The sequence below is a fragment of the Geotrypetes seraphini genome, chromosome 15 (genome assembly GCF_902459505.1).
Source record: "Geotrypetes seraphini chromosome 15, aGeoSer1.1, whole genome shotgun sequence".
Lineage (NCBI taxonomy): Eukaryota > Metazoa > Chordata > Amphibia > Gymnophiona > Dermophiidae > Geotrypetes > Geotrypetes seraphini.
The window spans coordinates 12,727,299-12,755,252 of record NC_047098.1 but is presented as its reverse complement, the minus strand read 5'-3'; the positions used below and the strand labels follow the sequence as shown (position 1 = coordinate 12,755,252).

The 27,954-nt window shown below is 45.7% G+C and overlaps 1 protein-coding gene across 1 annotated transcript; it reads left to right on the top strand.

Annotated features, from left to right (window-relative positions):
- On the top strand, nucleotides 1-27,857 carry LOC117349227 (claudin-16-like). Its single transcript, XM_033922423.1, has 7 exons — nucleotides 1-79; nucleotides 5,769-5,854; nucleotides 17,837-17,926; nucleotides 22,327-22,453; nucleotides 25,848-26,009; nucleotides 26,846-26,910; nucleotides 27,651-27,857. The coding sequence occupies exons 3-7, from the start codon at nucleotides 17,837-17,839 to the stop codon at nucleotides 27,855-27,857; spliced, it is 651 nt and encodes a 216-aa protein (XP_033778314.1). The 5' UTR covers nucleotides 1-79; nucleotides 5,769-5,854.
- Nucleotides 27,858-27,954: the final 97 nt, after the last annotated feature.

Here is a 27,954-nt window from a genome sequence, read left to right as displayed (position 1 = left end):
GGAATACTCTGGGCTGCAGGTGGTTCCTGGTGAAGGTCCTGGTACAGCTTTACTCTCTCTACCAGAGGAACAGTGCTCTGTAAGTCTCATTATTTTTAATTGGTCTCTTTGAACCTTTATCACAGTGTCCTTAGTTGATGATTCTCTCTTCAGTGGAGCACGGCTCCTAGACTTTTTATCTGTAAACCTCCTCCTACAACTCTCCCTTCACTTCTCCTGTTTTATAAGACTTGATCTTGTTACCCTTTCTCCCTGTCCTGTCTTACAACTCTCCCTTGGCTTCTCCTGTTCTTTAAGGCTTGGTCTTATTACCCTTTCTTGTCCCTGTACCTGTCCTACAACTCTCCCTTGGCTTCTCCTGTTCTTTAAGGCTTGATCTTGTTACCCTTTCTCCTTGTCCCTGTCTTACAACTCTCCCTTGGTTTCTCCAGTTCTTTAAGGCTTGATCTTGTTACCCTTTCTCCTTGTCCCTGTCCTACAACTCTCCCTTGGCTTCTCCAGTTCTTTAAGACTTGATCTTCTTACCATTTCTCCTTGTCCCTGTCCCACAACTCTCCCTTGGCTTCTCCTGTTCCTTAAGGCTTGATCTTGTTACCCTTTCTCTTTGTCCCTGTCCTACAACTCTCCCTTGGCTTCTCCAGTTCTTTAAGACTTGATCTTCTTACCATTTCTCCTTGTCCCTGTCCCACAACTCTCCCTTGGCTTCTCCTGTTCCTTAAGGCTTGATCTTGTTACCCTTTCTCCTTGTCCCTGTCCCTGTCCTACAACTCTCCCTTGGCTTCACCTGTTCTTTAAGGCTTGATCTTGTTACCCTTTCTCCTTGTCCCTGTCTTACAACTCTCCCTTGGCTTCTCCAGTTCTTTAAGGCTTGATCTTGTTACCCTTTCTCCTTGTCCCTGTCCTACAACTCTCCCTTGGCTTCTCCAGTTCTTTAAGACTTGATCTTCTTACCATTTCTCCTTGTCCCTGTCCCACAACTCTCCCTTGGCTTCTCCTGTTCCTTAAGGCTTGATCTTGTTACCCTTTCTCTTTGTCCCTGTCCTACAACTCTCCCTTGGCTTCTCCAGTTCTTTAAGACTTGATCTTCTTACCATTTCTCCTTGTCCCTGTCCCACAACTCTCCCTTGGCTTCTCCTGTTCCTTAAGGCTTGATCTTGTTATCCTTTCTCTTTGTCCCTGTCCTACAACTCTCCCTTGGCTTCTCCTGTTCTTTAAGGCTTGATCTTGTTACCCTTTCTCCTTGTCCTTGTCCCTGTCCCACAACTCTCCCTTGGCTTCTCCTGTTCCTTAAGGCTTGATCTTGTTATCCTTTCTCTTTGTCCCTGTCCTACAACTCTCCCTTGGCTTCTCCTGTTCTTTAAGGCTTGATCTTGTTACCCTTTCTCTCTGTCCTGTCCTACAACTCTCCCTTGGCTTCTCCTGTTCTTTAAGGCTTGATCTTGTTACCCTTTCTCCTTGTCCCTGTCCCTATCCTACAATTCTCCCTTGGCTTCTCCTGTTCTTTAAGGCTTGATCTTGTTACCCTTTCTCTTTGTCCCTGTCCTACAACTCTCCCTTGGCTTCTCCTATTCTTTAAGGCTTGATCTTCTTACCCTTTCTCCTTGTCCCTGTCCCTGTCCTACAACTTTCCCTTGGCGTCTCCTGCTCTTGGTCTTGTTGTTACCCTTTCTCCCTCTCAGCTGGATTGTGGTAGAACACTGTTTCTCCATTCCAGCTTTCTCCTGGGCAAGGGCAGCAGCGACATGCTCTGGTGCTTGCTGTTTCCCATGCCTGTTCTCTTTAGAGGCAGTGCGTTTGCCAGCCCATAGCCAGAGACACTTTTCTCTTTAGAAGATGTAATTGGGGAGGCAAGAGCCAAGCCTCTTCTCCTTGCTACAATGGTGCAATGGCTGGGGAACCTAGAGCCCAAGACAAGGTGACTTCCATTTGGCTTGGTAGGCCCTGCGGATGGCAGCGATCCCAAGTATTCAATGCCAGGGTCGCTGGCATTAAATATCTGGGGTTTACACTTAGCCAGCCAAGCTGATTTTCGTTAGTTGGCCTGTTAAGGCTGACAGCCAAAGATAGACCAGTCTTTTAGGCAGGTCTATTCGGCCACATGCTTTCGCTGGCCAACCAATGAAAATTGGCTGTGACCAGCTATGTCATGTGACCTAGCCAGTCACCAGTCTGGCTGGCGAGCCTGATATTCAGTGGGAGACAGCTGACTATCTCCCACTGAATATCAGCGGATAACAGAGCAAACAGGACTGAGCTGGCCAGGAGCCGTTCCTGGTCAATCCTGCTGAATATTGTGGGGGTATTTATACCAGCAGGCATTGGCGTTGTAAGTTGGGGGGGGGGCGAGGGAGTGGTCCACACTGGGCGCCATCTTGCTCAGGATGCCATCACCCCTCCTTCTTTCCGTTCCCCCATCCCACTCCTCCACCTGCTGTATCCCCCCATCCCCCGTTCCCCCATCCCACTCCTCCCGCCTCTCCCCCTTCCCTTCCCCCGTACCTTTTAACTTCAGTGTGAGCAGCTACCAACTTGCTGCCTGTGTTGGCTTCGCCAGCCTTCAGGGGCCCCTCAAGTTTAGGGACCCTCTTAAGTCCAGCATGTTTCCTCCTTGTTTCCACCCTCATCCGGCATCCCCCTGGGCTTCCCGGTCTAACTTTAAAAAGTAATTCTGCTCTGCAAAGGATTGCCAGCATTGCAGTGATTCTGCCCTCTCCGTCTGCTGTGGTCCACCCCACCTCTGACACAACATCCTGGGCAGACTGCTGCAGAGGGAATGTGCAATGGAGACCGCGGGCAGACTGTTAGAATTGCCGCAGCACCAGAGCATAATTACTTTTTCAAGTTAGATCAGGAAGGCCAGGGGGATGCCGGATAAGGGTAGAGACTAGAGAGTTGTGTGGGGACAGAATTCCCACCCATCCCCGCCAGGATCCTCTCCGTCCCCGCCAGGATCCTCTCCGTCCCCACCCGTCCCCGTCAGGATCCTCTCCGTCCCCGCCAGGATCCTCTCCGTCCCCACCCGTCCCCGTCAGGATCCTCTCCGTCCCCCTTAGGATCCTTTCTGTCCCCACCCGCCCCATCAGGATCCTCTCCATTCCCACCCATCCCCGCAAGGAATTACCTCCATCCCCGCCCGTCCCCATAAAAAGCAGCAATTACTTCTGACAGGATCATCAATTCCACAGTTTCTTTTGTGTTTGCACTGCTGTTTTCCTTGTGGAATCTCTTTGGTGGAACCCTTTTTTTGTTTTCTGTTCAGGTAATTAACTTATAAACCCCCTCTTTTACCAAGGCTGACGTGTCCATTATATTATATTGACGAACCCTGCTTCCAAAGCCTTCCATCCCCGTGGGAGTCCCGTGGGCCAGAGGGGGTTCCCCGTGGGAGTCCCGTGGGTTAGGGGGGATTCCCGTGGGATTCCCGCGATCCCCGTTCCCGTGCAGACCTCTAGTAGAGACAAGGGTGACCTGTGCGCCAGCACACAGGGTCCCCCTGGAGTAGCTGTTCTTGAATTAGATGGCTCGGGGGGGGGGGGTCAAAGAGATAGAATAAGCAGACTGAGGAGGGGAGGTGAATGGGAAGAAAATGGGAAGAATGGACCTGGAAGAAAATGGGAAGAAAATGGACCTGGAAACAAAGTAGAGGGAGAGAGATGGTGGACAATGGGAAGGAGGGAGAGAAAAGAAAGGGAGAGAAGTTGGACCTAAGGAGTGGTGGGGAGAGAGGGGATAGAGATACAGGATAGGAGGGCAGTTGGAAAGAGAAAGGGAGAGGAGCGGGTGGGGAGGGAGTGAAAGATATGGGATGGAAGGGTTGTTGGGAAGAGAGGGTGGCATATAGTTTCAAATTTATTAGGTTTTTATATACCGCCTATCAAGATTATCTAAGCGGTTTTACAATCACACACTCAAGCATTTTCCCACGTTGGTGTCTGCTTGCCCTTTGACGTTGCTGCCTAGGTGTAGGTCACAGATGTGATGTCAGAGAGAGCGCTGAAGTGGGCAGCAACTTCACACCGGGGAGGTAATAAAAGTACAGGGGAAGGGGTGCTGTGCCCTTAGAAAGACCCCACCTTGGGCGGAACCCCCCCCCTTGCACTCCCCTTACAATGCTACTGTATGAACTGCAAAAATAACTACATTAAAACCTTGGATTGCAAGTAACTTGGTTTGCAAGTGTTTTGCAAGACAAGCAAAACATTTTTATTAAATTTTAGCTTGATATGCGAGCAATGTCTTGCAATACAAGTACATACAGTATACACATGTCACAACTGAGCCGATGGTTCTTCTCTCTGACGCTGCAGGAGTGTAGTGACTGTTCTAAATGAGTGAGGTGTTGCAATACAAGTACGTATAGTATTTTGCAATAAAGTTTTTGGGTTGTGGAACAAATCTGAGTTTCCATTATTTCCTATGGGGAAATTTGCTTTGATATACAAGTGTTTTGGATTACAAGTATGCTTCTGGAACAAATTATGCTCGCAAACCAAGGTTTTACTGTATTTGAAAATCCTCCATTCATGTTTTGGCTTATATATCAGCCTACACCAGGATGAATTGAAACAGCAGTATGTATAGTCGAAATAGTTTGAATAGTGTCAAACGTTGATTGGCAGGTTTGGCCTGCTTGTTTATAACAGCAGAAGCTGGAGCTGCCCGCTTTCTTAATGCAAACATCTTCCTGCCCATCAAACCCTTAATCAAACCCCAAGAAGACACGTAAACCTGAGTGGAGAAACCTGGCCGCAGCATTGTTTATTGGAAAATTAACATATTTAAATAACATTTACATATTATAAATAACATTACAAACAACATTAAATAACAATTTATCCATTAAACCAGCACAATGGTATCACCATTGCGACCCAGATCCCGAGGCACTGACTCAGATGTAAATGGCCCCCGACCCTGCCATCTAAGCAAGGGTCCGAGGGGTGGCATGTCCCCACATGCCCCATTGTCCAGGGTCATCCGACCCACCAGGCACGGCTCCCAACCGGCCCACCGCTCATCCCCATGATGAGACCAGCCGCCAGTAGCTCGGGATACCGCCAACCGAATCAAACACTCACCCCCAGGTACTAACGGGCGGGAGGGCGGGAAAGTTGTCTCGGAGGACCGGAAACCGTTAAGGTCCTCCGAGTGCCCTCCTTATATGCACCTCCCACCCCCACCCTACGGCCGCGACTTTTGCCCTATCAGAGGCCAATCCCCCTGCAGGAAGGCCTCTACCCTCCCGATTCAAACTTTTCCTTCCTTAACCCCTCCCCTTCCCTAATCCCTACCTGACGGACGGCCCCGCGGGCCTCCCAGCTCCGCGTTAGAGCCGTCCGTCGAGACAAGCTCTCGGACTTTTTATTTATTTCGATTTTGATCCCGTCCTCCCAGTAGCACAGAACGGCCTACAAGCAAACATTCACAGTAGAGTACATTTGGACAATACAAAGACTACACAGTACAAGGCCTATATGGCAATTTAAATACAGGTTAAGAATGGAGAAGAGAGGGTTAAAGGAAGGGGGAATTTAAGGGGGATGAAGGGGTAGATTGCGGTTGTAATTTTAGTTGAAGTGGAGGGTCTTCACTGCTTTCCGGAAGGTCATCAATGAGTTCGGGTGAGTAATTTTGCGACAGGTTGTCTCTTTTGTATGGCAGGTATGCACAGAAGTGATAACTGATTTTCTAAGGGAAAGTGTGCACATACAATTCCTTTGAAAATTACAGGTTCATGCTATGCATTAATTTTCAGGGTTGTTTTACAGAACCACAGAGAGCGTCAAAGTACATCAAACAGGCAGCCAACAGAAGAGCACCAAGAGCCTCAAAAACTGGGACAAGCCTTTATTAGGTAGACTCGACACGGGCCATGTTTTGATGCACTGTGCCTGCATTAGGTGTCATCTTGGAGAACCAGAAAGGCCCAGATTCTCTAATCAGCGCTTATTTTTTTAGGCACTGGTGGGCACCTACAAAATCAGCACCGGAATTGCACCTTGCATGCTTTGAAATTTGCATGTATAGTTTACAGCGGTGGTTCTCGAACCTGTCCTAGGGAACCCCCCAGCCGGTCAGGTTTTCAGGATATCCTTAACGAATAGGCCTGAGCTAGATTTGCATGCATCCCACTTCCATTACAGTGTTCTCCCGGTCGTTCGCGGTCGGCGGTTCGCAGTCCCGGTCATTCGTGGTATTTTCTGACCGCCAACAAGGAGAGGGCAGCGGGAGAGGCAGGAGAGAGCAACTGGAGCGCCATGAGTGCAGGAAATCACTCGCGGTACGCTCCAACCGCCTTTTCCTGCACTAAGTCGGGCCTTATCCAATCAGGAGCTGCTTTGACACGCAACTCCTGATTGGATAAGGCCCGACTTAGTGCAGGAAGAGGCGGTCGGAGCATACAGCAAGTGATTTCCTGCACTCGTGGTGCTCCGGCTGCTCTCCTGCTGCCCTCTTCAGGCTCCCCCATGAAACACCGTATTTGCGTTTTTTTGAGATTCGCGGGGGTTCCTGGAACGGAACCCCCATGAATATCGAGGGAGTACTGTATATGCAAATCTATCTCGCATATATTTAGGGTTACCATATTTTTCTCCGGGAAACCCCGGACCCATGACCCCACCCTGTTCCTCCTCTAGCCCCGCCCAGTTCTGCCCCAAGCCTCGGCCCCCCACAAAGCCTCCTCTTTTCTTCTGCACAAGCTCCAGCCACGTCTGGAGGGCCTGGAGCATGTGTAGATGTGTGTGTGTGACGTCGTCCACCCATGCTCAGAGGCCCTCCAGATGCGGCCGGAGTTCGTTGGGGCTTTTCAAAACCAGGCTGAATGCTGGGTTTTGGAAAGTCTGTCCAGGAGCGTAGGCAGTCCTCTAAAAAGAGGACATGTCCGGATTTTCCCTGACGTCTGGTAACCCTATGCATAATCATTATCACTCACACTAGGAGTTCACTAGAAAATCACTACTTTATTTGGTGAAATGATATCTTGAAAACCTGACCGACTGGGAGTCCCCCAGGACAGGTATGAGAACCAATGGTTTACAGAAAACCGACTGTTAGTACCAAGAAGCACCAATTAAGATCAATTAGAGCCAATAATTGTTCTTGCCAACCAGCAGCTAATTAAGCTACTAAGTTAGGTGCACAGCTGCTCTAATTTTCTATCTTGCACACGCAACTTAGCATTGGGCCCACAAAATTATAGAATTAGGGGGAACGTATACAGTGCAGTGGCATAGCCACAAGTTGGCCTGGGTAGGCCTGGGCCTACCCACTTTAGGCTCAGGCCCACTCATCAAGTGGTTAGCAGATGTCCGGAATTCCCCGGACATGTCCAGGGGTCTGGACGGCCTTTCAAAACCTCCTCTAAATCACGTCAGGCAGGAGGAAATCCGCGCATGTGTGGATTTCCTCCTGCCTGATGAGAGCAGCCAGCGAGAGGGGGGGAGGGGGGGCGGGACTGGGACAGAATTGGGGGATAACGGGGCAGGGATGGGTGGAACTGGGAGGGTCTGGGGGATGGGTCTAGGAGTCCGGATTTTACTACAGTAAAATCTGGCAACCTTACACTCAACCCTTGGTATGGTTGGTGGGGATCCTCAAACCCCACCAGCTACAAGGGCCCTCTGGCAGCAAGAACTCCTCCCTCTCTCACTTGCTCCAGCCTGCGGCACTGACCAAGCGCTAGCGTTGCACTGGCCTCTCCCCTGCTGCACATGTTCAGTTTTGCACAAGCATGGAAACTGATCATGCGTAGGGAGGGCGGGGCGGCGGCAGCAACAGTGCATAGACCACAGCAGCAGGCTGGAGTAAATAACATAACCTGACATAAATATGTATTTATATATCGCATAAGCCTTGCGGTTCTATGCGGTTAACAAAGAGACAAACTGACCGGTGTGGGCGAGCTACAATAAGACTCGAGAAGGGCATCAGCAGCGGAGTTATAAATGTGGTAACGGCATATATTTACAAAGTGGTAGAAATGCTAGTGACGAGGGGCTGTCATTTGATTTGGCAATGGCAGTGAACTGTGAGGTTTAGAGGGAGGCCTAGCAGACCAGTGTCAGTGACGAGCGCGGTTTGTGTTCGAGGTAGCTTCCGAGAATAATAATTATTTTATTTTTATATAGCGCCTGACCAGGAATGGTTCTAGGCGGTTCACAACAAGTAAAACTGAACATACAGCGAAATATACAATTTAAAAATGGAAAGACATCAGATAGTAAAACATAAAAAATGCATAAAATTTTAAAAGACAACAGAATGCATTAGGATACCAATTTATCAAATAATTGGGTCTTCAATAATTTTCTAAAATCGAGATAGGAGGAAGCTCCTAGCATAATTTTTCCAAACCAATCATTCAGTTTAGCAGCCTGAAAAGAGAGCGTTCTCTCAAAAAATCTTTTATAACAACATAATTTAACAGAAGGGACTGTAAACAAACAAACTCTACGTGTGGACTTATTTGAGTGGTTCAAAGAAAAATGGGAAAGAAGGTAGCCAGGTGACAAGCCAAAGATTGATTTATAACAAATACAAGCAAACTTAAACAAAACTCTGGCCTCAATCGGCAGCCAATGAAGTTTCTGATAATATGGCGTAATATACTCCCATCTTTTTAGACCAAAAATCAGTCAAACTGCAGTGTTTTGAACCACTCTTAATTTTTTAAAGATTTTCTTATAGGCACCCAGATAGATAATATTACAATAGTCAAGAATACTTAAAACAGATGACCGCTGAATTTCAGGCAAAGGTATGTTTTTAGGAGCTTCCTGAAGTGCGTGCTTTGACCAGTTGGCTCAGTTCTGGGTCTTTGGTGGCAGCTTGGTAAGTTAGCAGTCCGTTGGCGAGCCTTTTTTGAGTGCAGCCTTTAAGTAAGGGGAAGCTGAAGAATGATTGATATAGCAATCAAAAGAAACTCCTCCCTTGTACATGTAAATACTCTTCAGAGAAAGCCTTACATATGGTAGAATTTAGCTCAGAGACACGGAGGGGCAATAAAGGGGCGGACCCCCAACCACCTCACCACCCAATCATCGCTTGGTCCTCCACACGTTTTAGATTTTTCTTAACTTATTTTTTTAAATCAATTTTTAAATAGTGAAAAAATGTTTAAATTCAATATCACTTAGCTATGTAGCGGTTCTTTGGTTTCAACTAATCTTTGAACCACGCTTCATACCAAGGAGCAGGGAAAGGTGAAAATCTGAAAACCGAACCTTCTCAAAGCTCAAAAACACTCCATTTGGTACTTTGTTCCCGATATTGTTTTTTGACGAAAAATGATTGATGATACGTGGATCAACCAGGTCTGGCAAATATGAATTGATTCGTGAGATAATAATAATAATAATTTATTTTTTTGTATACCGCCATACCCAGGGAATTCTAGGTGGTTCACAACAAATAGATGAATTACATACAGTGTGATTGAGAAAAGAAGAACATAGCAAGGCAATCGAAAGGTCAAAACTAGTTTACATTGACAATTTAGGTGAGGGAAGGACTAATACAGAGCATATACAGTATGTACTGTAAGAGAATACAATTGGATTTATGAGACGTACATCATATAATGCTTTGTAAAAGAGGGAGGGAGTTCTCGCTGACAAAGGACCCCTGCAGCTGGTGGTGCTTGGGGATCCCCAGCAGCTCAGGAAATTTCAACGCTTTGAGTTGCCTGGAGGGGAAGGGATGTGAAGACCACATGTGCTTACCCAGTTTGCCCAGTGGCCCAGCCAAAATTTGAGGTCCGGTTACGCCTCTGCCTCAGTGTGCACACTGTGGGAAGAATGCACTCTCTTTCCAAAGAGTCTGTACCAATTAGGACACAGGAACAAACCCAGACAGGCACACAGAAGAACACCTCGCCTTGGGATATGCACAGACAAAACCAGAAAGGCAAGGGGAGGCGTCTTTTCAACCAATGATCAAGTCCCAACAAGGATCCCAGTTTTGGCGTGCAAGAAACGCCTTTCTCAGGGGACACTTGGCTGGTGGATATTAGGTCCAAAGTAGAGAATGACACGGTGACAAAATTCATCACCGTTCCCGTCCCCGCGGATAACTGCGGGAAATAATCCCATGTTATTGTCTAGTATCTATTTCATCCTCTGTCCTTCTACACCAGCATTCTACAAAGCAAAGCTTGTGGGTCACTGGTTGTGGCCATTCTTATGGGAGCCAAGGATAATGAAGCCATTGTGATATCACTGATGTGATTGGCTCTTAGGCACTGGTGGAATGAGGCATTATGACATCACAATATCTGCTCTGAATACCAGAGACTGTCATTCTGTAGTGTCTGTTTCAACCCCAGTCCTTCTACACCAGCATTCTTCAAAACAAAGCTTGCGGGTCAGTGGTTGTGGCTATTCATACTCTGATTCTTCCCTCTCTCCTTAAAGAATGACATGAAGATGGTTTCCCGCGGTTATCCGCGGGGATGGGAACGGTGATGAATTTTCTCACCATGTCATTCTCTAGTCCAAAGCGCTCTTGTGTAGAGAAGCAGCAGCATTCAGAGCAGTGCAAAACAATATGTCTGGATTTTTCCTGTCATATCAGGGTAGAAATGACATGACATGATATGTTGTTGACATTTTGCACGCTATTTCAAATGAATGAATATCTCTAACACTGCTCTGTTCCGCCTCTTTCCCGCCCTCTTCCACCTCCCAGCCCTGCACCCAGACTGCATCTGCGCACGCAAGGATGCCCCTCCCTGAAGCGATTATGTCGGGAAGCTTTTCAAAACCCGGGCAAAGTGCCGGGTTCTGAAAAGCCGTCCGGGGAAATCTAGACCTCTGGTAACCCTACTCACTGAAGTGTTTGTTGGTGTGTGATAGTGTAAAGGAATGTACACAGACACAACTAGTGTGAAAAGATCACATAAACCTCCTCAGTGAAAGCCTGCATCATGTCACATGACAGATGCTCTAATACAGTGGTCTCAAACTCGCGGCCCGGGGGCCACATGCGGCCCGCCAGGCACTATTTTGAGGCCCTCGGTATGTTTATCCTAATCACAAAAGGAAAATAAAACAGTTTCTTGATCGTATGTCTCTTTAGCTATAAATGACAATATTATTATTAAGACTTAGCCAAAAGGAAAGATTTATAAACTATAAAGAGTTTTACCTCATGCAAAATTGTCATTTCTTTAATAAGACATTAACTATTTTTTTCTGAGGCCCTCCAAGTACCTACAAATCCAAAATGTGGCCCTACAAAGGGTTTGAGTTGGAGACCACTGCTCTAATAGGAGCTGTCATGCTATCCCACTGTTTCACTCCATTCGTTGAAAGATGAACGTATGCCTGAGAAATTTCATTGTTCACTAATGAGTTGGGTAAGCCGAGCAAACATGCAAAGCATTTCCACTAAAGAAAACTGATCACAATTTTGAATTGCGTGACAAATGCTGGGATTTTACAATGAAAATACTGGGATGTCCATAAATGGTACTTGGCATAATGTGAAAGGAAACAGACTTTGCTATTTTCTTCTTGCATAGTAATTCCATAGTAGTGAACCAAGGCCTGGATGTAGGACAGACATGGGCAACTCCAGTCCTCGAGGGCCGGAATCCAATTGGGGTTTCAGGATTTCCCCAATGAATATGCATGAGATCTATTTTCATGCACTGCTTTCAATGCATATTCATTGGGGAAATCCTGAAGACCCGATTGGATTTCCGGCCCTCAAGGACCGGAGTTGCCCCCCAATGAATATGCATGAGATCTATTTGCATGCACTGCTTTCAATGCATATTCATTGGGGAAATCCTGAAGACCCGATTGGATTTCCAGCCCTCAAGGACCGGAGTTGCCTATGTCTGATCTAGGTGAATGCATGATTTTCAGTTCTAAAACTTGAAATTGATTCTCTCTTTCAATAGTCTTTGATCATTGTACTGGCTTTGCAGAATAGCTAATGCCTCAGGATCTAATTCAACAAGGTCTTACACCAGGGGTGCCCACACTTTTTGGGCTTGCAAGCTACTTTTAAAATGACCAAGTCAAAATGATCTACCAACAATAAAATTTAAAAAAACACAAAGCACACTGTACGCAGAGAAAATGTTAATTATCATTTATATTCTGCGGGATTTCAAAGTGGTCAAGGCAGATGACTTTATGCAATATCACCTCAGGAACAACTATACAAAAATAGACAAATATACCCCCCTCCCTTTTTACTAAACCGTGATAGCGGTTTTTAGCGCAGGGAGCTGCGCTGAATGCCCTGCGCTGCTCTCGTGAAATTCACAGGAGAATGCTGCAACAGTATGGAGAGGCCTGCATTGGCGAGAGAAGAGTGGACGAGTGGGCAGATGCGTGTAAAAATGGGCGAACATTAATCCCTGATGAACGCTCCGGTCGTCCCAGCGTGGCCTTCACGGATGAGAAGCTGGGTCGTGCTGACGCTGTTATTCGTGAGAACAGGTGCATTTCTTTAGAGGTTGGGTAATTGGATGTCGGTATTGGATCCGCACACCATGGTCCAGCTAAGCAAATTGTAAAAAATAAAAAAAGTGGTATATCAAGTGTTAATAAAGATAAAGATGACGATAACTTAGCAAAGTGCAGATACACATTGGAAGCTGCATAATAGCTGGTTTCCTGCCCTCTTACCTGAGGCTATTTTAACCTGTGAACCATTCTGAGCTTTCTGGGAGGATAGGATAGAAATCTAAATAAATAAAATGATGGGACCCTTTCATTAAGAAACTCATAAGGATTATACTGTATATAAATTATAAAAACGAAACAAAATCCTTAACCAGTATGGATCCCTATGAAAAAAACAGCTGGACCAACAGAAAAAAGTGGAGAAAAAGAGTCCTCAGATTTTATGCACTCCCATATCAGCACAGCTACTGTGTTTCCCTAAAAATAAGACACTGCCTTATATTAATTTGGAACCCAAAAAGGGCACTAGGTCTTATTTTCGGGGATGTCTTATTTTTTTCGTGTAATGATCATCTCTCCCTTCCTCTCCTCCACCCCAATTCTTCCCATTTCCTTTCTCTCCCCCACATATGCAGCATCTTTCCTCCCCTCTCACCCATCTCTTGTGCAGCAGAACCCTTGCAGCTTCTATCCCTCCCTTCCTCCCATCCCCCCGTGTAGCATCTTTCTATCCTCCCCACTGCCTGCAGCCGCTGCGTTCCCCCCCCCCCTGCTGACCCATCTCTTCCATCTGAACCGCGAGACAGGAATACCTTATAACAGCGTCGACAGCAATCTACACAGGCTGCTTCACGGCCTTCTATCTCCTGGGTGTTTCTCTGCCGCGTTGCTGCTGACAGGAAATAGAAGGCCACAAAGCAGCCTGTGTATATTGCAGCCGATGCTGTTATAAGGTATTCCTGTCTCGCGGTTCGGATGGGAGAGAGAGATGGGTCAGCGTGAGGGGGGGTGCGTGGCGGCGGGAGGGCAGGGGAAGCGCTGCTGCTGCCGGAGACTAGGGCTTATTTTTGGGGTTAGGGCTTATATTCGGGGGCAAAGTGGGCTCTATCATAGTCATTGGTCTCTGAAAAAAACTCCACAACAAATCTTCACGAAAGGCATCGATAGTTGCGGTCGACTTAAACATAGGATTACTGACCAACTAAAGCACAAAAAGAAGCAAATGTCCTGTAAAGGCTCACCCTAGGTGCCTGGTGCCCTTTTACTAAGCCATGTCAAAGATCTGGCCTTAACATGCAAGTCTTTTCCATGCCCTAAGCCTAGTTTTAATGCCACAGTATTGAGGCCGTTCTAAATAGATTTTTAACGTTAAATATTTTTGTATTATTCAAATGCACAGCACAATAGCATCATAGAATATTCCAGGTTAATACATTTTGGCAGGGCCCTTGCTTAATTCTGTATTAGCGTGTGGGAGTTACAAAAAAAATGAACCCAGGCGCACTGATCTCCTCCTACGTAGGAAGCACTAAGGGGGAATTCTTTAAAAGGCACCTAAGAATAGGTGCATGACTTATGCTGGCTTTTACTAAACCGTGGTAGAGCTGTTTACTGTGGGCTGCTGAGGTACGTGCTCCAATGCTCATAGGAACTGAATGAGCATCAGAGCATTTACCTCGCTGGCCCGCGGTAAAAAGCTCTATTGCGGTTTAGTAAAAGGAGCCCTTAATAAATTGGTTTCCGTGATGAGCTTTAACAAGCTCAGGAAAAAAAGTACAGCTCTCCCTCTGTATTCGCGGGGATTAGGTGCAGAGCCGGCCCGCAAATAGCAAAAAACCACTTTAACGTGTTTTGCAGTAAGCCTTTTTTCCCACCACTGATGTAGTAAGGCGGGTCCCGGGGGGGGGGGGGGGGTGAGGTGGGCACATGCACCCGTCCTCCTCTCCATCCCTTCCCTCCTGATCCCCCCCATCATGCCCCTTCCCTTCCCTTGTACCTCTTTAATTTTTCCTGCACAAGCAGCATTATGAACTTGCTGCCCGTGTCGGTGGCGCCTCTCTCTGATATCACTTCCAGGCCCTGCGTCTAGGAAGTGACGTCGGAGGGAAAACCGACACGGTGCGGGCAGCAAGTTCATGCTGTTGCTCTCGCCTGGAAAATTAAAAAGGTATGGGTGGAAGGGAAGGGGGTCATGCGGAGAAGAGGGCGGGGGAGGAGTGCCAATGCCCCGGGCGTTGCTTATCCTCGCTACGCCACTTGCGATACACTGCTGTACTGGATAAGTATGATACAGAAATTCAGATTAGATTAGACCAGTGGTCTCAAACTTGCAGCCCGGGGGGCCACATGCGGCCCGCCAGGTACTATTTTGAGGCCCTCGGTATGTTTATCCTAATCACAAAAGTAAAATAAAACAGTTTATTGATCAAATGTCTCTTTAGCTATAAACTACAATATTATTTTTAAGACTTAGCCAAAAGGAAAGATTGATAAACTATAAAGAGTTTTACCTCATGCAAAATTGTCATTTCTTTAATAAGACATTAACTATTTTCTCTGAGGCCCTCCAAGTACCGACAAATCCAAAATGTGGCCCTGCAAAGGGGCCGAGTTTGAGACCACTGGATTAGATGTAGCCTGCATAGCTTTAAACAAACTCTAATTTGCTGAGTTATAATGGGGTGCCAAAGCATCTTAAATGGACTGTCAGATATCCCCTCTCGTAAATGATTCATTGTGCGTCGATAAAACATGGAATGGCAAAATGTGTAGGGGACGAATGCGAGTATAGAAATTCAAGGTATTATGGCATCATTTGGGCAGCTAGGACAAGAGACAACTTCTATACCCATTTGAAGTCTATTTCGGAAAACCTTTCCCTGAAATAAGCCTGATCTGCACTAAAGTGGCTGAACGCTTTAATTATCCTTTCAAATCCCAGCTCTGATTAGGGAGCTCCATTCATTCCAGTGCAATTTGCTCATCTCTGGGACAGCTGGTTATCTATCCCTTGAGGACCACTGTCGGTTTAATGGCTGGGTTTGTTACAACAGCTGCTAAGCCAACCAGCCAGCTTGACAGAAGGTCTTTTTAAGCAGACAAGAGGCTGTGCCGAGACCTAATAGGGGGCTCGTGCCGCAAATCTGTCTTTTGTCACCGTTACATGATGGAGATCATAGTTCAACAACACTATTAGTAAGTGCCCTTGCAATGGAGCAATGAGGACCTGGGCTAGGTCCGTTGGAAACCTAGAGCCCTAAATTCAAATCCCACTGCTTGCCCTGGACTGGTAGCATGGAATGTTGCTGCTCCTTGGGTTTTGGCCAGGTATTAGTGATCTGGATTGGCTACCATGAGAACGGGCTACCAGGCATGATGGACCATTGGTCTGACCCATCCTTGAGATAACTAACTTTTCAGCTCCCTAATCTGCCCTGAAAAGACAGAAACATTTTAACCCTTTCAGGACCATAAGGATCGTAGGCCAATTTTTGTGGTTTTGACGACATTTTTATGGTAAAAAGGGCTTGCAGATGCCAAAAAATTGATTTTTTTTGTGAAATATCATTATTTTTTTTAAATAAAATCAAACTTCTGGCTTATGGACAGTGTGGCAAGTGAATCTTCTCATCAATCTGGCAACGACGCTAATGAATGAATGTCGGAACCAGTTTGTTTACATAAAGGCAGTATCATATGGAATCCGTACATATCAAATTTAGAACTGTAGACTATCCCAATCAAAATTTATAGGATTTTAAAGTTATGGGACAAATATGTCCCTTGGTCCTGAAAGGGTTAATCCATGTCCTGGACAGAGCTGCCTGCCCTGACGAGCCTAGATGCCGTGCTTGTCCATTATGAAGCCTGTTAGGTGGCCAAGGTCAACACGAATTAGTTACAACCATTGTCTTGGAGAAGCATTAATGAAGATAAATTAAGGAGTATTAAATCAGTTTATGGCCAAAAGTACACTGTTTTGTCACTTGTGAACAGCTTCCAACGAAGTAAAAAAAAACAACCCCAAAAGCCATCATTGATTTAAAGGAAGTTTTAACGATAATTTCTGATTATAATTGGATGCATATTTAAAGTATGAATCATATACACACATATGTGTGTTTTCATAATTCACTTTCCTAAAGAAATCGTTTTATGGCGGTATAGAAAAAATAAAGTTATTATTATTATTATTACCTGAGTAGGGGTTGTGTCATACTTTATGGCTTTGGCACTGATCGTCTCGGGGGACTCAGCAGCAAATGGGGTAAATATGGTGTGGATTAGTGCAGCCTGATTTGTCATTAAATCCGAGCATGGCAGAGGGACAATCGGGTCTAAAACCAGATGGGGCTCCCTGTAGTCCCTTGACAGAACAGACCGTGTCCAGCCCTGCTGCAGTGACTTCATTTCAGGCAGTGGGGCTTTCATTCCCGGTGCATTGGGCCGATCTTATCTGATGCCTGGGCAGTGGGAGAAAGCTGGACACCTGGAGAGCTCATAAGAAGCACAATAGTGTTTGCTGAGTGCAGCTTTCTGTTGCAGAAGGGTTATTATGTCTTCAGTTTGCACTGCAGTAAGAGCTAGGCGTGCACTGCCACCCAGCGGCTAAAATGTTGGTTTAAAATTCTGATCTGCCATCCTATTATTGCTGCCCATGAAATCACATCTTGGTTTTGCCATGAAATCACTGAAGGTAGGCTTGGCAACCACCTCGGTTTTCAAAGTTCACATGCCTTTGTCAGCTGAAAAGGTCAACATGGTACTAATACGTAAAGAAAAGATATATATGTATGTGTGTGAGATTGAAATGTCAAAACAGCATTATAGTATGTGAGACGTAGACCCCAGAATTGGAGAAAGTGTATTTTAAAGGCCCTTTTTATTCTGAGCTGAAAGACAGAGACGAGAAGGTTTAACAGCAGGCTGGGTCTTTTCAGTGTGAAATTTGCTTTCAGATCACTTGTTTTCAGTCAAAGTGAAGGTGACTCGCTCTCATTGGTTCCACTTGACATTTAAAGGGGGAAACCTGACGGTTGTTATTGTTCACTTTAGGCGATTTACCTCTTCTTAAACCTAAGTAAAATCCTCAGAAAACTCATAATTTAGCAAACGAATGAAGTTGCCAATGTCCAGGTAAATTGACCTGTTCCCCCCCCAAAAAAAAAACCATGCAATTGGAATTCCAGAAAGAAGGTGCTCCAGGGCCACAGAACAGGATCTGCCGGGTAAGGTCAGCCCTTATTTTTGGGGGTAAATCTTGAAGCGAAGACAGGGGTAGCAGTGGGGTTCTACTTCGATAAATGCCAAAAGTCTACTGGAGGATTCTTTATGTCTTGCAAATGTAATGATTTACAGCTTTAAAGTAACTATAACCAACTTTTTCCTAAAATGACCTGCTTTCCTATGTGTGTCAGATGGGCAGTGAATCGAATTTATTCTCCATCCTGTGTGGCGCCTTTGCGATGGCAAGCACCATTGCTTCCCTCTGGACAGACTGCTGGCAGGTAGGAGGCACTTCAGTATTAAATAGAATGAGTGAATGCTTAAAGGTTTAATGGTGAATGTTGCATGGAGACGGGAGGGAGGGAGACATGCAGATGTGCAGAATTTTAAAAAGGACTCAAAAAAGAAAACGCTTTAATCATTGGGTCAATCAAAAGTTGTAATAACAATATTAATAGCTTGCCTCTGATTTAGCAGAATTCATAAAATACATAAGATGTTCTACACATTAGAGAATGACACAGTGGCTGATACCTGCAGGGAGCCGCGGGTAACCCGCTGAAACGGGAAGTGAAAACATAGTAGTCGCTGCGGGGACGGGAACAAGGCCATTCACTATCCCGTGGAACGGTGAATGGTCTTGTCTCCGCAGTGAAGGGAACACGTGTGGTCATGGATCGTGCGGTCCAGGAGCCCCCTCCCGCCCGCCACGTCCTGCCATCTCCGTCCCTCACCTTATGTGGTGAATTTAATTGCTCTCCTCCCAGCGGCATGCTTTCAACAAGTCGCACGCGGGCGCAGCTGCTTCAGTTGAATCTTCTCCTCTGACGCAACCGGAAACAGGAAGTTGCGTCAGAGAAGATTCAAGTACACATCTCCCCTAATTCTATAAACTTGCGCACAAAATTTTTATGCTTAGCGCATAAAGTTTCACATACAAGTTATAGAACAGTGTCACATGCCTACATAGCTTAATATAATAATTGCCATATATACTCGAATATAAACCGACCCAAATAAAACCAAGGAAACCTTTATTCCCCCCAAAAAGGGGAAAAAAGGCTGACTCAGATATAAACCGGGGGTTAATATTCAAGTGCAGTGCTCTGCCCTGCCAGGTTTTCGAGTTAGGTTTTCCACCTGCTGCTCCCACTGGCCTCAACTCCCTTCTGATATCAGGTCTTGGTCAAAGTCCTGCCATTGCCCCACCCCACCCACCTTGCACTGTGTTTCTGATGTAATAGTGGGTGGTCATCTGGTTCGTTTAATATTAAGATCGATATCGGAGAGGCAAACTGTTTTGGTGTTATCATCTTGGTGGACTTTGTATGTGCCCTGGACTGCAGCGCTTCTTTGTTATTCTGAAGCTGGAGAGTCAGGAGTCGTTTCCTACCGGGCACCCGCGAAGACAGACGCACTGACGTCACGCGGGTCCTTCCTCCGGGGTTAAAAGGACGCCGCGACTGCAGGAGACCGGAGAGGCAAACTGTTTTGGTGTTATCATCTTGGTGGACTTTGTATGTGCCCTGGACTGCAGCGCTTCTTTGTTATTCTGAAGCTGGAGAGTCAGGAGTCGTTTCCTACCGGGCACCCGCAGAGACAGACGCACTGACGTCACGCGGGTCCTTCCTCTGGGGTTAAAAGGACGCCACGACTGCAGGAGACCGGAGAGGCAAACTGTTTTGGTGTTATCATCTTGGTGGACTTTGTATGTGCCCTGGACTGCAGCGCTTCTTTGTTATTCTGAAGCTGGAGAGTCAGGAGTCGTTTCCTACCGGGCACCCGCGGAGACAGACGCACTGACGTCACGCGGGTCCTTCCTCCGGGGTAAAAAGGATGCCGCGACTGTGGCGCGCGGCCGCAGGGCGCAGCCGCAGGGCGTGGCCAAAGGGGCGTGCCCTAAGGGGCACGTTTGCCCCTTGGGAGCCCCTTGGAAACACTGGGAGGAACGGGAGGAACTGTATGTATTAAACTTTTACTATTATGGGGAAAAGGAAAGGTAAAGCAAAGGTGTCCACACCGATATTATTAGGTCCCATAGATCGGCACTTTATTCCATCCAGTGCCTTAGGTCACAGCCAAGGAGCGGATTCGCTATCAGGGGCATCTTTTAGCCCCCCAGGTAGAACTCCTCCCCCTCCACCGATTGTCCTCTCCACTCCACCTCATAATCGCATACAGACGCAGGAAACCGCTTGCGTGAGATTACAGCACTGATGCGGGCAACGTTCCAGAACAATAGTAACATACCGAGGGCCTCAAAATAGTACCTGGCGGGCCACGAGTATGAGACCCACTGCTCTAAGAGGTTTCCATTAAAATAACATTTCAATGCTTAACAAATTTCAATTCACTCTCGACATACAGCCTTCATTACATATATAATTATCAAACTACTCATTATGAACTTCAACAGGTACTACAGAAAGTTCTGGTATCGTGGAAATCACACATGTGTCTTAGGCATGTGTCTACATATAGGCATCTACAAACTTGTTTTTTAACAGTTTTTTTTCGAAATTAAAACAATCAGAGCAAAGTCTCAGGTGTCCTGTAGAGAATGACACGGTGACAAAATTCATCACCGTTACCGTCCCCGCGGATAACCGCGGGAAACCATCTTCATGTCATTCTTTAAGGAGAGAGGGAAGAATCAGAGTATGAATGGCTACAACCACTGACCCGCAAGCTTTGCTTTGAAGAATGCTGGTGTAGAAGGACCGAGGTTGAAACAGACACTACAGAATGACAGTCTCTGGTATCCAGAGCAGATATTGTGATGTCATAATGCCTCATTCCACCAGTGCCTAAGAGCCAATCACATCAGTGATGTCACAATGGCTTCATTATCCTTGGCTCCCATAAGAATCAGAGTATGAATGGCCACAACCACTGACCCTCAAGCTTTGCTTTGAAGAATGCTGGTGTAGAAGGACCGAGGTCGAAATAGACACTAGAAAATGACATAGAATTATTTCCCGCGGGGACGGGAATGGTGATGAATTTTGTCATCGTGTCATTCTCTAGTGACCTGTCAACTTATTCCAAAGGGACAGAATAATAAATATATATTTTATGACCCTGATCAGCTGCGTTTCTTTTTAGAAGGGAAAGGGATTTCTTTTGCACCCCAGTGAATGACAGAATAACTCAAGTCTGTAGTTAAAACCGAAGTTAATCTGCTCTAATTTCCTTTAATAATATTGTAAAGTTGTTTTCTTTCTTGGAAGAATTTCTTTCTCGTCTCTTTCCTCTCTCCTGCTTTATTTGAGGACTATGTATTAAGGTATAATTGTTTCTTAAGCCAGTTTTGCCTTAATTTATAATTTTTTTAAATCCAATAGTTAATTGGTTGTATTAATTTCTTTATATTTTCTGTTAAGCACAATTATGTACTTAAATGAAAATTAAGGGCTCCTTTTCGGAAGCTGCGTTAGCGGCTTTATCGCACGCAACTTTTTAGTGTGCGCTAACCCCCGGGCTAGCCGGAAAACTACCGCCTGCTCAGGAGGAGTTGGTAGCGGCTAGCGCAGCCGGCACATTAGCACGTGCTATTACACGCATTAAACCGTTAACGCGGCTTCGTAATAAACACAATTCCAGCTTATAGTACAATCCCTAATCCTAAATCTACTAGATTACTGCAACATCCTCTATCTCCCCTGCCCTGCTACAATGACTAAACAACTACAAACAATCCAAAATACAGCTCTGAGACTCGTCTACTCATTGAGAAAACACGACCATATTACAGAAGCATACATCAACTCACATTGGCTACCAATCCAAAAAAGACTACCATTTAAATTCTACAGTATGTTATTTAAAGCCTCTAACGGAGACAGTCCAACCTGCCTGAAAAACCGCCTCATCCAATCCACCTCAGTCAGACATAGAAAAACACACACCCCATTCACACACCCCTCGATCAAAGAAGTAAAACGGAAAAAACTATACGACGGCCTCCTGGCCACTCAAGCAGCTAAACTAGACAACCAAATCTCCAATCTACTGATAACGACACCAGACTACAAGACGTTCAGAAAAGAAATAAAAACTATACTCTTCAAGAAATTCCTGAAACAACCCTAACTTCAAACTTTCCATACTTCCCCCCTCCCTCTTCCTGTCACACTGAAACTACATAACCAACTCTTTACCTCTCTAGAAAGGACATATGATCTTTCATTGTAACCCTCTGTTTTTTTAATCTCTTTTGTAACCCGCAAGGCAATGGCGGAATAGAAATCTCTAATGTAATGTAAATAAATTTAAAAAAAAAAAAACCCAAAACAAAACCAAAGGGACACCCCTGAAATGGAAAACATTCTTGATTTTGTGGCCGCGTACGTCACTCCCCCTTCCATTCCTGCCTTTAGTTTCCTGCCACCATCTGATCTCCAGGCTCTGTTTGCCTAATGTGGTCACGCTGTAACATTCCCTATAAAGCAGTGGCCAAATGCAGGTGAAATGTGTTAAGCTCAGAGAGAAGAAAGAGTTTTAATTTGGTGATGGACTTGTAAAATGGTGATGTTTAAAACTCCAGAAAAACTGTATGCAAGTCATGATTTCTTGAGCGCCGCGGAGGAAATAGACATGCCTGTTGCGGATTCTCTAGCTGTTAGCTCCAGAACGCTCTTAGGAAGAATCTAACCTCCGAGGACCATGTCATTCCTGCCAGGTTAACAGTAAAGGGTCGGTGGTCCTGAGCACTCGCTGCCGGGGGCTGTGGAGGGAATGCGTCTGGGACAAGTTTGTGAAAATCTGGACTTGTGACGTCTTCAGCTCCTATTTAAATCCTCATCCAGGTAAATGAAAGATGGTTTTCCAGGGATCCAGAAGAGTTAGGGCAAAATTTCAAAGTCAGGATGAACCAACCTTCCCCCCTCCCTCCCCCCAAACCATTCCTCACCCTGTAAATCTGCTCTGTGTACAGTTTCGACCTGAACAGTACAGCAGCGCTGGATATATCTTTTTTTTTTTTTTTTTAATTTATAAATTTCAAATTAACAAATCAAGATAAATCTTGTACAGAAAGTGATTACAACAAAAGAACAAAGAGAAACCTCATAAATTTACATAGAAACCAAATTTTTTTTTTTTTTTTTGTATAATCTCTCAAGTCCACCATTATGATCCATGATGTAAATTAAACAGAATTAACAAAGAACTATTCATTAAAGATAACTGGTACGTGGTTAACTGATGTTCAGGCGTCTAATATCTTGAAGCCCTCATTCTTTCCCCTTTTCCAGGCGGGACAAGGAGAGAAGGGCCGTCAACTGGTTTGGTTCAAAGAAAACATATTTCTGAGAATTATATTGAACTATACACTTGCAGGGATGGCGAAGATAGAAAGTTCCCCCAAGAGCCAAAACTCCAGGTTTTAATAATAGAAACTCCTTTCTACGTCTTTGTGTATCTCTTGCCAAATCTGGGAACATCTGTATCTTTAAATCAAGAAACTTTTTCTCTTTATTTTTGAAGAATAGTCTCAAAAGCCAATTCTTATCCAACGTAATAGCCAAGGTCACAATCAATGTAGCAGGTATTGCAACTTCTTTATCAGATGGTTCAAGTAAAGCAGATACATCAATTGGTCCCTGAGTTTTTTCTTGAAGATCCTGATTTTTATTAGGTAAATAATAGACCTGGGTGAAAGGAGGTAATGAATCTTCCGATACTTCCAATATCTCCAGCAAATACCTTTTTAACATTTCTCTTGGAGTCACTGTTGAAATTCGTGGAAAATTAATCAATCTTAAATTATTATTCCGGATATATCATCAGTATATTAGTCAATTCAATACAGAAAATACTTCATGGGAGCTCAGATTTCCACCCTTATCACACAGATGCAGGTGGGGGGTTCTTCATAATTCCCAGTACTTCTATTTAATTTATTCTTGTTTTATTTTCATTTTATTACTATTTCATTACTGTTTCATTAATAAATAGTTAGATAGTCTAAATAGAATAACTTAAGCTTTTATTAAAAGTCCATTCCCCTTCCTGACGCATTTCCCTAGCTTTTTCAAGGTTGGGGGTAACTGAACATTGCTACTTAGCTTCTCCTGATGATATATCCAGCCCTGCTGTACCGTTCAGGTCGATTTTTGCAATAGTGAGGTTTTCCTCTTTATAACTATACAATTATACAGATTATAGCAGGGATCTCAAAGTCCCGCCTCAAGGGCCGCAATCCAGTCGGGTTTTCAGGATTTCCCCAATGAATATGCATGGAAAGCAGTGCATGTACATAGATCTCATGCATATTCATTGGGGAAATCCTGAAAACCCGACTGGATTGCGGCCCTCAAGGAGGGACTTTGAGACCCCTGGATTATAGGAAGATGGCTGTGTACAGTTTGGCATGTGTCATCTTTTGCTTCATGCTGTGTTTTTTGTAATGTCACTAAAAACATAATTGCCAGAAAAAAACTCATGCAGAGGTTCTGCACAAAATGTTAGTCTTTTTTTTTTAAATATAGGATGTGAGATAAAAATTCCACAAGTGTTTATGTGCTAAACATTGCTTGTGGATTTTTACATTCATTAAGGGCTCCTTTTATCAAGTCACGCTAGTGGTTTAACGAGCGTAATAGCGCACGTTAAACCACCGGCCACGCTAACCGCTAACGCCTGCCTTGAGCAGGCGGTAGCTTTTTGGCCAGCGCGGGGGTTAGCGCGTGATTAAAAGTCACGTGCGCTATCCCCGCTAGCGCAGCTTGATAAAAGGAGCCCTAAAATGCTGCATGGACTATAAATAAGATTATATTTCCTTATTTTGTTTTCTGTAATTTTGGTCAATAGTAACTGACAAATTTGTATATTTCAGCATTTCTTGCACATTGTCCCCCTCTTTTACAAAACTGCGATAGCAGTTTCTAGCGCAGAGAGCCACGCTTGCTCCTGACGCTCATAGGAACTCTATGAGTGTCGGGAGCCGCGCAACACCCCGCGCTAGAAACTGCTATCGCAGTTTCATAAAAGGCGGCCTGTGTGTTTTGGATTATGGAAAAGATCAATAAATAAATTTTAAAAAATTTTAAATTCTGGTGGTTTTCCCCCCCTCCCCCTTCTACAGAACTGCGCAAGCGGTTATTAGCGCCAGCTGGCGCCCTGAGTGCTCTGCGCTGCTCCAATGCTCATATGCATGCCGGAGCAGTGCAGAGCATTTGGCGCATCGACCGGCGCTAAAAAATGCCTGCACAGTTTTGTAAAAGGGGGAGGGGTATATTTGTAGGCAAAATACTCATTAAAAAAAAATAAAAGATATATACATATATATATATATATATATCTCAAAACTATGGAAAGGGATCCATTACGATGTTAGTCCAATGAAAAGTTAATTTTATTGTTGTATTTCTTACTCTTCATTTGTGTGCATTCAAGTGGACCGCCGCATCGGGGGAAATCCTATAAGAGGCGCTTAAAGTTAGGCGTAGTAAGGAGGCTGCAGGGGGGAGGGGCGGTCCACCCTGGACGGGATCTTTGTGAAGGGCTCAGGCACCCACCCTCCTCTCCGCGTGCCCCTTCCCTCGTACCTCTTTCATTTTTCCTGCGCAAACAGCATTACAAACTTGCTGCCCACGCCAGACAGTGCCGCCTCTCTCTGATGTCACTTCCGTCCCCCCCACGCCCAGGAATGACATCAGAGAGATAGCCGACACAATGCGGGCAGCGAGTTCATGCTTCTGCTCTCGCCTGGAAAATTAAAAAGGTATGGGGGAAGGGAAGAGAGGCATGGGGGGCTGGGAAGGAGGGGGACGTCACTGACTCTCTCTTCTACGAAACTGCGCGAGCGTTTTTTAGCGCAGAGAGCCATGCTGAATGGCCTGCACTGCTCCCGATGCTCATTGAGTTCCTATGAACGTCAGGAGCTGCGCAGGCCCTTCAGCGCGGCTCCCCACGTTAGAAACTGCTAGCGCGGTTTCGTAGAAGAGGGGGTGAGTTTAGGTCCCATAAAATTTAACAAAGGACCAGGATGGATGACATTAAACAGTGAGACGCCTTCAAAAATATCAGTGTTGATACTGTAGGAGACGTCATGAGGTTGAGATGAGATGCCAGGATAATAACTTTATCCCATTAAGTGGGGATATTGCAAAAGTGTGAGCTATAGTGTATATAAAGGTTTGATGTTCTACAATGTCTCGTGATTAATAACGTAAATCATACTATTTCATCTATCTTCAGTTACCATTATTGTCACCCGAGCTCTGATTATCACTTCCAGTATCGTTGGACCAGTCGCTTTTGTCTGCTTGTTGCTGGGCTTTAAATACTTCATCTGCTGCCAGGAACTTTTTTCTAAACAGCAGTACCTCGCCCTGTCTGCAGGACTTTACTTCCTCGTGGGTAGGTACTACTGGGACTCTGCCTCCACTTGGAATATGCAGTGTTTTATAATGCTTAGATACCTGACGGCATAGTTGGAACGGGGGGAGGGGCAAAATTCTCGGTCGCTTTTTTTGTTTTGTTTGTTTGGCCCTCCCGTCTTCCAGTGGGGTTGCTTAAATCTTCGGGCTGCCGGGCAGCGTCAGACAGCAGGCCTGCCCCGGAACCCTTCATTCTACATCAATTCTAACGTCGGAAAGGACGTTCCGGGCAGACAGGCAGCGATTGGCTAGCCAGAACGTCCTCTCGACGTCAGAATTGAGGTCGGGCGGCGAGAGAAGTAGGGAGATCAAAGAGCATGGTGCCGGCGGTGAGAAGGGAAGGAAAGCAGTTGGGTACCCCTGCTCTAGACGAGCCGCGAGCCGCACTCTAGGAAGAACAGTGGAGGGTGACCAGTTGTGCGGACCGCCCTCCCCCCCTTGGTACGCCACTGGAGCAGCAGCATGTCTGGCCGGCTCATTGCATTCAAAGCCACGGGTGGCGGCTCCTTGCGAGATCCGCGCCTGCGTCTGAAGCCTCTCTGATGTTGTGATATCAGAGAGGCTTCCGATGCAGGAGTGGATAGCGTAAGGAGCCGCCAACCCGTGGCTTTGAACGGAACAAACCGGCCAGACCCGCTGCTGCTCCAAAAGGAAGGGAATGATCCAGTCCAGACCGCGGGCCGCAAATGAAACTTGGAGAGCCACATGTGGCCCGCGGGCCGCGTGTTTGAGACCGCTGCCCTAAACAGACTCACTTCTATGAAAGGGAGAAAGAGCATTTTTAGCTACTAAACCTGTCTACATTTTATATTTCAGGGATTTCCTCCTCTGCGGGTATCATAAGATACTGTATATATGTGTATTATCTTCATCAATACGAGGTATTTATTGTATGTATTTCACTTGATTTAGTCATTGTAAAAGTGGTTCTATACTTAATAGCCAAAGGGAGAAAGACAAAACATAGCAGTAACATATGAAACTGAAGGATGAGGTGTTCCCAACAGTTAGTGCACGAAGGTCCTCTTTTATGAAGCCGATTATTTTTAAAATATTTATATACTGCTTATATCCTAAGTGGTTTTACATTCAGGTACTTTATCATATTTCCCTGTCTGTCCTGGTGGGCTCAAACTCTATCTAGTGTACCTGGGGCAATGAGGGGATTAAGTGACTTGCTCAGGGTCACAAGGATCAGTGAGGGATTTGAACCCACAGCCTCAGGGGTGAGGAGGCCGTAGCTCTAACCCCTGAAATAGAACAGCAACACTGCATCTGCTTGTTTCCTTTTCAGGAATACAGGTTCATATAGATGTGCACTGCGCAGTGGCCTAGAGGGGGGGAAGGGGCGCCCCTCCCCCGCTCCTTCCCCGATTCTACCTGCTGCGTGCGCCCCTCCCTTCCCTTCCCCCATGCCTCTAATTGAAGTTGTTGCTTACGGCAATTGGCTCTCCCTCTGATGTCACATCCTATGCGCAGCGCCTGGAAGTGATGTCAGCGGGAGAGCCGACGGGATTGCGAAGAGCACGTTGTTGGCTGCCGAGAACGACTTCTTCAACCGGATTAGTTCAGCTTTATCTTGGCCACTTTATTTCATTGGATGTTCTTTGCTTTCTCCTAGGTGTCCTTAAAAATCCCAGGATTTCCCAGCTTTGAATATGGCTACTCCCTCTGGATGGCTGTAGGAGGCAGTTTAGGGGCCATAGCCACAGCTGCCCTGTCCTGCTACCAGGTCTTACGTAAACGGAAACCCAGAACAGATGTGTTCAAGGAACTGAACGCTAGCAAATACTCCAGTGGTCTGGAAGCAGTAAAAACATATGTTTAAACATGTATTTAAAAATACACTTCTCCCTCTGTATTCGCGGTTTCAGCATTCACGGTTCTTGGCTTGCTGGCTCCTCCCCCCAAATTACATCAGCTTG

Excerpts from the sequence above, each read along its gene's own strand:
- LOC117349227 (XM_033922423.1), top strand. The coding sequence starts at position 17,837 with ATGGGCAGTGAATCGAATTTATTCTCCATCCTGTGTGGCGCCTTTGCG. Across the intron at positions 22,454-25,847 it reads CTATTTAAATCCTCATCCAG|TTACCATTATTGTCACCCGA; the intron begins GTAAATGAAAGA and ends ATCTATCTTCAG. Across the intron at positions 26,911-27,650 it reads ATTATCTTCATCAATACGAG|GTGTCCTTAAAAATCCCAGG; the intron begins GTATTTATTGTA and ends GCTTTCTCCTAG.